General features: G+C 40.1%; 2 protein-coding genes across 18 annotated transcripts in view; one reads left to right on the top strand and one right to left on the bottom strand.

Annotated features, from left to right (window-relative positions):
• Positions 1–6,287, bottom strand: part of ttc7b (tetratricopeptide repeat domain 7B) — a 68,799-nt gene extending 62,512 nt beyond the window's left edge. For all 6 annotated transcript variants that reach the window (XM_036954712.2, XM_036954713.2, XM_036954714.2 and 3 more), the window contains exons 1-3: positions 6,060–6,287; positions 2,006–2,160; positions 729–897 (exon numbers count right to left, since the gene is read on the bottom strand). In XM_036954712.2, the coding sequence (XP_036810607.1) occupies positions 729–897; positions 2,006–2,160; positions 6,060–6,180 (445 nt within the window). In that variant the 5' untranslated portion in view covers positions 6,181–6,287. The remainder of the gene's footprint in view (positions 1–728; positions 898–2,005; positions 2,161–6,059) is intronic.
• A 3,910-nt stretch (positions 6,288–10,197) lies between these two features.
• Positions 10,198–13,139, top strand: part of LOC110497730 (ral GTPase-activating protein subunit alpha-1) — an 80,673-nt gene continuing 77,731 nt past the window's right edge. For all 12 annotated transcript variants that reach the window (XM_090211112.1, XM_090211109.1, XM_090211111.1 and 9 more), the window contains exon 1: positions 10,198–10,600. In XM_090211112.1, coding sequence (XP_090067238.1) covers positions 10,495–10,600 — 106 coding nt within the window. In that variant the 5' untranslated portion in view covers positions 10,198–10,494. The remainder of the gene's footprint in view (positions 10,601–13,139) is intronic.

The raw sequence follows: 13,139 nt of genomic DNA, 5'->3' as shown, positions 1-13,139 counted from the left end.
CCAAATTCTAAGGGGTAGTTCAACCAAATTACATTGGTTTTCCTGTGTCCACAGCAGCAGAGACAATAAAATACATAATTTGAAGAACAAACATCAGTGGCAATTCATAGCTTGTAGTAACTCTGTAAAAAATACTTTAATCTCAAGAGAAGACAGATTGAATGTTAAAAAAGGTTATTTTACTTAGAAAATAGTCCTGATCATATAGGTCTAAACGATATCCAAAACCACTAACACACTGAATTCATACATTTTCAGTAATTGTTATTGTAAAGCCTTTCTACTCAATACCACAACTAATTTTACCAATCTGTGAAGTAAAGTCGTTAAAGTATTCAGTAAGTCACCTGTGTATTTCGGATGGAATCAAGGCATTAGAATGTACCAGAGGCCATCAAAATAGAGCACATTCTGCAACAAAAACGCACCCCCCCAGCCCGGAACTTCCTGGCTGGCTCGTTTTTTTATTTGGCTGGCTACACCATGTATTAACGGGTAACACTGGTTATGCAGCTTCCCAAACCATACCTCTGTCCCCTTGAAACAAAAATATGTGTCTAGATTTTGATTTGGGAAATACTTGCAGGGTTCTTCATGCACAGGGTATTTTGTGGCATGCCACCCAGAGGTTTTATCACGCCCTCCACCTTATGCCTCTTTTTTAGCGTGGAAAAACCCGGACTGGTGTAATGTGAAGGCATACTACAATTGGTACCCAACGCTCTTACCTTTGGTAGCGTATGCCTCGGCGATCATGGAGAGACGGTAGACAGGGGCTCCCACCAGCGCCAGCTCGTCCAGGGTCACTTTGCCATACTGGTTGATGGCTTCACTGTAGTCTCCCTCCACGTAGGACAGCTTGGCCATTAACATGCTGGCCTCTTGCATGTAGTCCGGCTGGGCACGAAAGGAAAGAGAAGAGACAGATAGTGTTGTTTTCTCCTGAACACAAAGACGTGTAGCTAAATGTACACGCTTCAGAGAAAAAGAGGGCATAGAAGCTGCACGAGGGAGTGATGCAGCGTTATGAGGTTCTATAATTCAAAGGGGATTCTCTCAGTTTGGAAAGGCAGTGAGTGTAAAGCCAGATACTGATTAAACCAGTGTTACCTTTTGTAGTATTAGAATACTGTTATAAGTCTGGTGGTTCTGAGCAATTAACTGAAATTTCAGTTATTTTTAGTTTTTTTAAACAACTAATTGACCGACATCAATTCCATTTTGGGTGTTTGTTTTCTGTGAGCTCAACGCGCATATTGCACAGTTTCTCAAGAGATAAATCAGATCCAGCTTGAACTGTGAGATGTAGTAGGGAGTTGTAGTTTCCAACAGGCCAATATTATAGGTAATTTAGTGCATAAAACCTGGTAATTAACTACAATGACAATCCATTATGCATCTCCTTGTCTGATCTGTTTGTTTTACGCCTGCTACGTTAGGTTGGTGTGGGGCGGAGACGGAGAGAAGAATGCGCAATCGTGGATATAGAGCAGCTGTTGCTTCGCGAGGTAAAATACATGATCTGAGTGATTGATAGTTGGTATTCATCAGTCATAAATGTATGCCTTATTTACTTTTAAAAATTACTAAAATATTGATTTTGTCAGGCAGCATAGGCAGGAACTCTATAGAAATTAGACAATGACTTGGAATGAAATAAGAAAGTCATCAAATAAAATATCTTATTCAAGTTATGCGAATAAATTATGGTTAATAAGTGATAAGCAGTAATGGGCAGTCACTACCATCACAGGACTTTTAATAATTGTTTTATTCTGTGTTGTTAAAGCATTCAATCCAAATAATCGAAACCAAAATCGAAAACCGTGATTACTTTTTAATAATCGAACCGAAACAGACCTCAAAAAGCACTAATCGCTCAGCATTAAAGACTGCACTACACTGTTATAACACTATTACAAGACTGAACTAGACTGAAACGTAGACAGATGATGTATACTAATATAATGGTCATAGGTGAAGTCTACTGTGTTACATCAACTACCTTGAGGTTCCCTCGGTCCAGGGCAGCGGTCAGGTGTTTGTGGACCTCCACTAGCCTGGGTCTTGGGCCCCTGGGGCTGGCCCCCTGCTTGATGGGGTTCTCCTTGATGTACTGCTGGAGCTTGGCCTCCCCCAGCAGCAGCTCCCCCAGGTCATCTGAAACACAGTTTAGACTACACCTCCAGTATGCTTCATAACATGTAACAGACTACCCTCCCAGTTCAACAGGGTCTTGTATTCAATAGGCACCAAATGTAAGGAAATGGATTGAAACCGGGAAGGACTACCTGACCTTGTCCAATAACAAACGTGTTTTTGTTTTCCAGCGCAAAAAGTTTGCTATGTTTTTCTATGATGTTCACTAATGAATATGACCCAGAACAAGCCACTGATTTCTTACCAACTAGGCTAAGTACCAGATTCATAGGTGGAATGACAACACACATCATGTTCCAATAATATATCACAGTAAAGACAGATCAGTCAACCCTGACTAATATGCAGAATCTCAAACAATCTGTACATTACTATAGCATCAGTATTCAGAAAAGTTGATGGGAGGGGGGGTCATCATTTCAGCAAGCCATGACACCCACCATCTCAGATTGTTCTGAAATCTAATTTGATCTCTGAGAAATCAAGCTAATTGATTGCACCCAAACGGCCCCTTTTAATTGATAGCTTCACATAATATTCAACAAATACAGTACCCAACATCCAATTTGGACCAAACTTATTCTTATCATTGAGTAAAATGGTTAAAAGCCACCTAAGGGATAGTGACTAAAATGTTGTGACAGCCCTAATAAAATAATGCAATGGTTTTTAATTGTATGGCAGTAATATGATTCTCAATAAGAAAACAGCTATATTTGTAGTGTGATTAGTGACATTTACCATTAAACCCAGCCCAATACCATTATTTCAATTGTTTTGTTGTAAAAACACCAGAAAATCAGCTCCAAGTGGTTTTAATTTAGGACCTCTGTTCCAAAGCATTGCCACACATAATACAGAGATATATGTGACTGTATACAAATGTAAGCAAGGTTTGAAAATATTTGGTTTTAGTCAAATATTCTGTTTGGTCTTCTTGCGTTCAATTTGCAGTCTGAGTCTACACGTTTTTTGTAATTATGTTCTGGCCCCCTAACCATCTGCATCTAGTTGATGATCCCTGCTATACAGTGTGTGTTTGGGACTTTCACTATTTGAAGACCATTAGAGACCATAACATTGCCACCATTAGAACTGCTATAGCCTAATGGTTTGCTTGTATGCAAGGAATGGTCTAACTTATCCAGACCAATTGTTTTTAACGGAATAAACCACACACAGAGGGGTCGTTTCCTGGACATAAATTAAGCCTAAGAGAAGGACAAACTGAATTGCTTTCAGGGCGGACTGGCTTGAATTCTGAGGATGACCATACAATTTATTTTCATCGTCAGCAAAAGCTATTGGTTTTCTACCCAAAGTTGCAAAGAAAATGGTGTGATCCATTTAATAAACACAAGAGACCAGTAAAATGGATGTGGTGGCAGTAGCATGAACAGTGGCATCTAGTGGGCATAATGCAGTACTTTCACACTATGGTAAATAGTGCAAGCGACTTCAATGGCTAATTTCTCTGAACAGGGGAAAAACCCATCACTAGATTCACAGGGAATAAATTACAAAAAAAATGAAGAAGCAATACTACAAGCAGCATCTCCATACTACTTGTCAGACATAGAAAACTGAAACTGTATACAAGTTCTTGGTGTAGGATTGTCGTGGGGGTCAGTGGGTTTTGATAATTTTATTGAATTCCTCATGTCTTACGGGGAAAGGGGGGTACCTAGTCAGCTGTACAACTGAATGCCTTCAATTGATATGGGTCTTCCGCATTTAACCCAACCCCTCTGAATCAGAGAGGTACGAGGGGCTGCCTTATAAATAGACATCCATGTCTTCGGCGCCAGGGGAACAGTGGGTTAACCGCATTGCTCAGGGGCAGAATGCCAGATTTTGGATTCAATCCAGCAACCTTTCGGTTACGGGCCCAACGCTCTAACCACTAGGCTACTTCATTATTAGGAGGAATTATGGTCCAAATTGGATGTTAGGTACTATACTTATTGAAGATTATATGAATCCTATATATTAAAATGGCCAATTTGGGGGCAATCAATTAGTTTCATTTCTTAGAGATCAAATTATATTTCAACAAAATAATATGTTTCAGGAATGCTAATCTTATCCGTTTCTAACTACAGAAACGACTTGAGATGGTGGGTGTCAAAATCCTCTCGCTTGTCCTTTTTGGAGGTGGAATGACTCAGGGATAAGAGCAAAGAGAGAGCAATAGTAATGGCATCTTTTTGTAGGCCCTAACTTCGCCATGGTTCGTTGGACAAAGCCAAACAGGAAATTAATGCAGTTTTTGTACGGTTTTGGGATAAATGCCGAAAATAAGGTCTGTGTTGAACCTAGGTTTAGGAGATCTTACACGTTTTGTTCTACGAGATCATTTTCATCAGCAAACCTCACTTTTTGTGAATTATGAAGCATTTATTGTATGTAATCAAATTTAAAAAACAAAGCACATAAAGGCTTCATTATTCATGAATATCATGTTAACTGACTGATACTATAGCAAAGAACAAAACGTATAAGATCTCTTAAGCTTGTGTTAACCTCAGACCTTATTTTCGCCGTTGATCCTAAAACCCTGTTATTTTCCCATAGGAATGGCTGAACGAACCAGAAGTAACTAACTTCCGGTTATTAGGACTACAAGTTGGCGAGCTCTAAATAGGGAGGACCAAAACTGCTGGTTGGAACTGGGCAGGCCAACTCTCTCATTCTCCTTGATGCAAAATGACAACTCACTACACATTGAGAAGCCTGGTGTTGTGCAATGTTTGTAAGACTAGAAGAAGATTATAGGCCTAGGTTTGTACAAGATTAGTAGTATGAGTGTTATTCAACCCCTCAATGCCACGCTTTTAAGGGGACTTGTTGGCTAATCCAGTTTGTTACGAGTTTAACTGGCCCATTATGCATGACAGGAGAGTGTGACCCTCTGGTCTGATTGACATAGGTATGTATGTCTGTCAGTTTACATCAACAAACATACATTCATTCCAAAATAAGATATTTCACGTTGAAGTCAGCAATATGACATCATCATACCATCTCAGTGACTTCCTGCTTACAGGTTTTCCACTAGTTACCACAGCCACAAAGTAAAAATGGTAAAATCTATGAAAACAGAAACGTGCTTTTTAGTCTTCGTTTTGGGTTAGGGCTATGCACAAGGTTAGCAGTGTGGTTAAGGTTTCAAATTAGATTTTAAGATGATACATTTTAGGAATAGGCAGGTTCATGACTTTGTGGCTGTGGTAACTAGTGACGACCAACAAACACCAACGGAACCCAAATCTGCAAAGACCGCAAATATTTCTCACCTCCTTGAGGGATACTCACTGCTCAAAGATATACATTGAGTTTTTGTTCATTTCATTAAGTAGTTAGTCGCCCGATGTTATTGATATGCAGCCAGGAGTACAAGTAACATTAGATTCTTAAACTATGTTTATGGAGCCTACCTTATGCAACTGGTAAGACAGCTAACGTTAAGCTAGCTCAGTAACATATTTTAGAACATTTTCCTGGGTGAAAACGTTCAACCAGTATGCATAGCGCCGGGAATACTCTGCCCAAGACAAGTTTAGCTAGGCACACGGTGGTAGCTAGGCTGGCTAGCCCTGGTTTAAATGACAGAAAACTGTCAAAACAAGAAATAGGAAGTGAGCGCGTATGCACACTCAAATGAGCTTTGGTGTTTTCGCAAAATAGTTATAAACCATTACGGTGTTTAAAGATAATTATTTCGTTTTTACAGATGACCTAGAAATGGCTGGCTAGCTGGAACCGACTCGCAATGGAAATTGCATTCACGTTGACGTGGTTAATAAGAAAGCCCTTGGATTCTGCTCCCTGTCCAGGCCCCAAAACGCTGAATGAACCGCAGAGCAAAGTAAATCACGAATCGCAGACATATTTCTTACCGTTTGATATTAGTTTAGCAGACAGCTGCCGTACAAGCTCTGGTATCTTGTCCCATTGCCCTTCCGAACGGCACCGTTCTATCTCGGTCTCGAGTCGTGACCCAGACTTTCTCGCTGTCATCTTCAGACTCCGGCGTTAGCAGAGACCAAAACACGACAGCCACGAATCATCAGCTGCGGTACGGGTTGGAAAGGAAACAGCGACACCACCGGTAGCTGTCACTCTCACATCTGTCAGATGTTGAACTGTCAATGTTTTTTATTCAGGTTTTATTGCCATTTTCAAAAACGCATGTAAGGACATATTCATAGCTATGTATTATGTCACCATGTTTGTTTTGTTTAGCCAACTGTTCTAATGTTTACAATGTGCAACCAGGCAGTTATAATGGAATAGAAATACTTTAATACCACACATTCATATTGATACTTTATCCCAAAAGGCTTTAGGACAAGAACAGACTACTGACTACATGCTGAAATCTTGCTCCCAAACATATCCCTTCCAAGTCAGTTTTAAGAACAAAACACTTCATTCTTTTCACACCGACATTCACATTGGTGCCCTACAATTCACATTTAAAATATTGAGCTTATTCTTGGCAGTAGAGTTTGGGCAAGTAAAAAAGCTTTCTAACCCAAGTCATATGAATAATAACACTTGGCTGTTTAGGTAGAAGAAACTGGCTGTGGTAGATGGTGATGGTATTGCTAGAACCTTTATCTATTTGAATCTCCAAACTACTCCAGCTACTACTCCAGCTCTCTATGGTTTAGGAGCATATCTTTAGTAAAAACCTGCTCAATTTAAAGGTTAAAACATGCAGTCCCACTTTATTTTGTACATTAAAATGATGCTCCAGAGCTTTTCTATAATTTGAGCCAGTAGTTTTAAAAGTAGTTCTCATGAACCCAACAGGTCCCTGAAAATTGTGCACAATTGTATGTTACGTCATCCACTTAAGATCCCGGACTACATCTTTAAGACACATGTTGGTTCTGCTCTAGGCAACACACAGCATCTGGAAGTGCAGTATGAGTGTCATTAAGACAGACAGCAAGAAAAAAATTAATACTACATTGGAAGGTGTAAGACATTTAGCCAACTTAAAGATATAGACAGTCATTTCAGGTACCCTACCAGTAATATAATAGGTGATAAAAAAATACAAGAAGTAGAACTGGCAGAGACAGGTATGGCAAGAGAGAATAATGGATATTTGGCAAGGTTACAGTACATTGGAGGCTGATATATTGTAACTTTATATATATCTAACAGTGTTGGTCCATTTATATTGTACATTTATCCTATGGCTTTGAGCTATTGTTAAGGCAAACCTGTAGAAAATCAGTCTGGAAATTCATTTTCTCCATATCTGTTTTTATATTGCCCACAAAAATGGTATTGGAACATACAGTGAGCTCCAAAAGTATTGGAACAGTGACCATTTTTGTTGTTGTTTTAGCTCTGTACTCCAGCACTTTGGATTTTAAATTAAATTACATTAAATTAAATTATACAATGACTATGAGGTTAAAGTGCAGACTTTCAGCTTTAATTTAGTTACAGATAGTCCTGAATCAATCGTGAATAATGATGAGGAGAAATATCATAACCCCCCCCCATGAAATGCTAACCTCCAGTTATTGTAATGGTGAGAGGTTAGCATGTATGTTTGTTCATCTAACATTCTCATCATTCACGACTATCCGTAATCATGGTAGAGTCAACATTAATGTAGAAGTGTTTATAAACATTCAATTCTTATTTACAATAAAAGTGACTCCAAAATGACACAATACATGATTTACCATTGATTTCTGTTGGGCACATAATTTATCTGAAACATAACCAAAACAAACAGCAAATGCATCCAACAAGCTCGTAAATTCCCAAGCTTGATGTAATAATTGCATGCTAGGAATATGGGATAAAATACAAACATTTTGACTACTTTAATACACAAGTGAATTTGTCACAATGCCTTTGGTCCCTTAAAATGGGGGGACTGTGTACAAAAAGTGCTGTAATTTCTAGACTGTTCACCCGATATGGATGAACATACCATCAAATTAAATCTGACAGTCAGCACCTCATTGTATAATGTTAAATTGTAACCCCTCCTGTCTCAGCCTCCAGTGTTTATGCTGCAGTAGTTTGTGTGTCGGGGGGATAGGGTCAGTCTGTTATATCTGGAGTATTTCTCCTGTCTTATCCGGTGTCCTGTGTGAATTTAAGTATGCTCTCTCTAATTCACTCTTTCTTTCTCTCTCTCGGAGGACCTGAGCCCTAGGACCATGCCTCAGGACTACCTGGCTTGATGACTCCTTGTTGTCCCCAGTCCACCTGGCCGTGCTGCTGCTCCAGTTTCAACTGTTCTGCCTGCGGCTATAGAACCCTGACCTGTTCACCGGACGTGCTACCTGTCCCAGACCTGCTGTTTTCAACTCTCTAGAGACAGCAGGAGCGGTAGAGATACTCTCAATGATCGGCTATGAAAAGCCAACTGACATTTACTTCTGAGGTGCTGACTTGTTGCACCCTCGACAACTACTGTGATTATTATTATTTGACCATGCTGGTCATTTATGAACATTTGAACATCTTGGCCATGTTCTGTTATAATCTCCACCCGGCACAGCCAGAAGAGGACTTGGCCACTCCTTATAGCCTGGTTTCTTCCTAGGTTTTGGCCTTTCTAGGGAGTTTTTCCTAGCCACCGTGCTTCTACACCTGCATTGCTTGCTGTTTGGGGTTCTAGGCTGGGTTTCTGTACAGCACTTTGATATATCAGCTGATGTAAAAGGGCTATATAAATACATTTGATTTGATTTGAATCCAAAGTGATGGAGTACAGAGTCAAAACAACAAAAAATGTATCACCTTCCCAATACTTTTGGAGCTCACTCTAGTTATATTTACACCTACAGACACACACGTGACATGATACAGTTAAGAGGACCCGAACCCATCTCATGATGCAAACTGGCGAGGGCCCAAAAAGGTGACACTTTTTTGTTATTGCACTGAAACATGCAAAAAAAATCCCTGCTAGGGGGAAATGCAGGTTTTAACTAATTAAACAACAAAGAATATGACATGATCATATTCTTTTTACGGTCGCTGTGGTTGACGGAGATTTCGATGCTAGGGAATTGTAGTTTCTTTAAAACGATTTCCCCCCTAAAGTAATCGACGTATACTGCGATGCTAGGGAATTGTAGTTTTTTTTCCAACGACTTCACCATTAAGTAATCGAACAAAAAGGGAGAAATCAAACTACACTCCGCAGGGTTTGACAAAGCAGCGCACCTCGTTAGACCATACAAATCAAATCAAGAAAAGTTTAGATGAGAAAATTGTCTCGACTTTTCAAATAATATGCTGATAATTCAAGCCTACGCGAAACCTGATGTAAGTAAATATCTAGTTACACTATTTTCACTTTGCTAAATTAGCTTTCAGATCACCACTGAAATCACAGAACAGGGAAAGCAAAGTGTTGCATGGCTTCAGTAATGTGCTGTTGTTACCTGTCCAGTTCCAATCAAATCAGTGCATTTGGAGAAAGGGAGTCAGGGACCCTCTTCCATCCACTCCCTCACCTCCTAATTACTGTTGCCTCCACTGTCAAGCTTTTGGCACCACTTTGGTCACTCTTTCTCTATCAAATTCAATATGCTTTAATGGCACGAATGACGGTCAATGTTGTCAAAGCGGAATGATACACATAAAAATATGAAAGCAACAACTCTCTCTCTCTGAACTCAATTAAATTCAAGGGCTTTATTGGCATGGGAAACATGTTAACATTGCCAAAGCAAGTGAAATATATAATATATCTCTCTCTGAGACATAGATCTCTCTCTGCCTCTTGTTAGAACACAGACAGAAGTCTGACAGATCAACATGATAAACACTTGGAGAAAAAGCCATCGATTCACTTTTCCATATAATGTGAAACTTTAGCATTTTCATTGAGTGGTCTTTGAAATTACAATTACAGATTGCTTTCTTGCTTGGGCAACATTACGCCATTTATTAGGTTCTGAATGTCATGTACAATGTTTTAATGAATCAAACCAGCCACTACATTATTTCACTACCCTATTACGTAGTTGAATTGCTCTGATTTCCATTACCTTGTTTTTCATTTCTCAAACTCCGCCATGTTTTGAGATTTTGCGGAGAGGTGTGTTGGTTGGGTTACGGAGAGGGTAGCAACATTTTACATACGCTTTTCTTCTGGAAAATGCACACCTCTCAACTAATTTTATCTATTTATATACATTTTTATCGTCCATAAGACTGTTAGGTCGCAGTAACGTTACATCAAATGACAACGGTCCCACAGCTCACTTGTGGTTAGCTATCGTTTGAAGAAGATTAGAAGGGGCTTGCTCCCTACAAATTCTTTCGTCTCCTGCTTTCGGAATGTTTTCCAAAAAGCCTCATGGGGACGTCAAAAAATCTACACTGAAAGTGTTGGATCCAAAAAAAGATGTCCTGACACGTCTGAAACACTTGCGGATTGTTAGTGGTAAGTCGAAATGAGACATTTTGGTCGGCTAGCTAGCTAGGCTATACAGTAGCTTGATGCTACAGCTAAACCAAAGCTACCGAAGCGAGCTCGCGACTTTTTCTGTTGATGCAGAGTAGCTAACATGCCTTGGCTTGTTTCTACTCGCATCATTGGACAGATTGGAAGCGTACAGTTGTAGCTAGCCATTATATAATATCATATTTTATTGTATTGCAACGCTTGAAATGAATTTGCTGTGCTGAAATGTGTGGCAAACAGTACAAGTTATGTCAAAACAATGTGGTTGCATACCAATTGTAATCAGTGGTTTAGGATAGAAATCGAGACGTCATCCATGTTTTGATATACGTTAATCACATTTGTCAGCAGTCCTTGATTTCTGTTTTGCCACTTGTCTTATTCTCTATTTGTGGACTAAAGATGGGACATACAGTGCCTTCAGAAATGATTAATACCCCTTGACTTATTCCACATTTTGTTGTTACAGCCTGAATTCAAAATGTATTACATTTATGTTTCTTACACTACCCCATAATGGATAAGTGAAAACATGTTTTTAGAATTTTTCGAACTTTCAATGGGATTCAAGTCAGGGTTTTGGCTCGGCCACTCAAGGACTTGTAAATTCTAGTTCTGAATCCATTCCAGTGTTGCGTTGGCTGTAAGCTTGGGGTCATTGTCCTCTTCAATATTTGCCCCAGTCTAAGGTTGTTTGCATTCTGAAGCAGGTTCTCATCGAGGATTTGCCTGCATTTGGTTCCATTCATTTTGTTCCCTTTATCCTTACCAGTCTCTGTCCCTGCTGTGGGAAAAGCATCCCCATAGGAAGCGACAGTGTCTGTAAAAAAGTGGTCAGATGAAGCACATGCTAAACTACAGGACTGTTTTGCTAGCACAAATTGGAATATTTCCCTTTATTTTTCCAATGGCATTGAGGAGTACACCACATCAGTCACTGGCTTTATCAATAAGTGCATCGAGGACGTTGTCCCCACAGTGACTGTACGCACATACCCCAACCAGAAGCCATGGATTACAGGTTAAAAGGTAGAGCTGACGCTTTGAAGGAGCGGGACTCTAACCCGGAAGCTTATAAGAAATCCCGCAATGCCCTCCGACGAACCATCAAACAGGCACAGCGTCAATACAGCAGACCTGCCAACATGCATGCATTTTGTGTACCAACTACGCAATTCTCTGTCCATGTACGCAGGTATGAGATCCGAGTTAAAAGTATGCAGAAATGAAGAGGGCCTGATTATTATTCTTTTTTAAACCATTTGTAATAAAAAATACATCCACTGAGTAAATCTAACATCCTGATTCTCGAGCTGCAACACACAGACATTTACGGAGTTTGTGTCAAGATTTAAAGGAGATTAATAAAATCAAATCAAATCAAATGTTATTTGTCACATACACATGGTTAGCAGATGTTAATGCGAGTGTAGCGAAATGCTTGTGCTTCTAGTTCCGACAATGCAGTAATAACCAACAAGTAATCTAACTAACAATTCCAAAACTACTGTCTTGTACACAGTGTAAGGGGATAAAGAATATGTACATAAGGATATATGAATGAGTGATGGTACAGAGCAGCATAGGCAAGATACAGTAGATGGTATCGAGTACAGTATGTACAAATGAGATGAGTATGTAAACAAAGTGGCATAGTTTAAAGTGGCTAGTGATACATGTATTACATAAGGATACAGTCGATGATATAGAGTACAGTATATACGTATGCATATGAGATGAATAATGTAGGGTAAGTAACATTATATAAGGTAGCATTGTTTAAAGTGGCTAGTGATATATTTACATCATTTCCCATCAATTCCCATTATTAAAGTGGCTGGAGTTGAGTCAGTGTCAGTGTGTTGGCAGCAGCCACTCAATGTTAGTGGTGGCTGTTTAACAGTCTGATGGCCTTGAGATAGAAGCTGTTTTTCAGTCTCTCGGTCCCAGCTTTGATGCACCTGTACTGACCTCGCCTTCTGGATGATAGCGGGGTGAACAGGCAGTGGCTCGGGTGGTTGATGTCCTTGATGATCTTTATGGCCTTCCTGTGACATCGGGTGGTGTAGGTGTCCTGGAGGGCAGGTAGTTTGCCCCCGGTGATGCGTTGTGCAGACCTCACCACCCTCTGGAGAGCCTTACGGTTGAGGGCGGAGCAGTTGCCGTACCAGGCGGTGATACAGCCCGCCAGGATGCTCTCGATTGTGCATCTGTAGAAGTTTGTGAGTGCTTTTGGTGACAAGCCAAATTTCTTCAGCCTCCTGAGGTTGAAGAGGCGCTGCTGCGCCTTCTTCACAATGCTGTCTGTGTGAGTGGACCAATTCAGTTTGTCTGTGATGTGTATGCCGAGGAACTTAAAACTTGCTACCCTCTCCACTACTGTTCCATCGATGTGGATAGGGGGGTGTTCCCTCTGCTGTTTCCTGAAGTCCACAATCATCTCCTTAGTTTTGTTGACGTTGAGTGTGAGGTTATTTTCCTGACACCACACTCCGAGGGCCCTCACCTCCTCCCTGTA

This window comes from Oncorhynchus mykiss, chromosome 19 (genome assembly GCF_057628025.1).
Source record: "Oncorhynchus mykiss isolate SJ-2025 chromosome 19, ASM5762802v1, whole genome shotgun sequence".
NCBI lineage: Eukaryota > Metazoa > Chordata > Actinopteri > Salmoniformes > Salmonidae > Oncorhynchus > Oncorhynchus mykiss.
The sequence above is the reverse complement of the archived record's forward strand: the minus strand, read 5'-3'. Positions and strand labels throughout refer to the sequence as shown.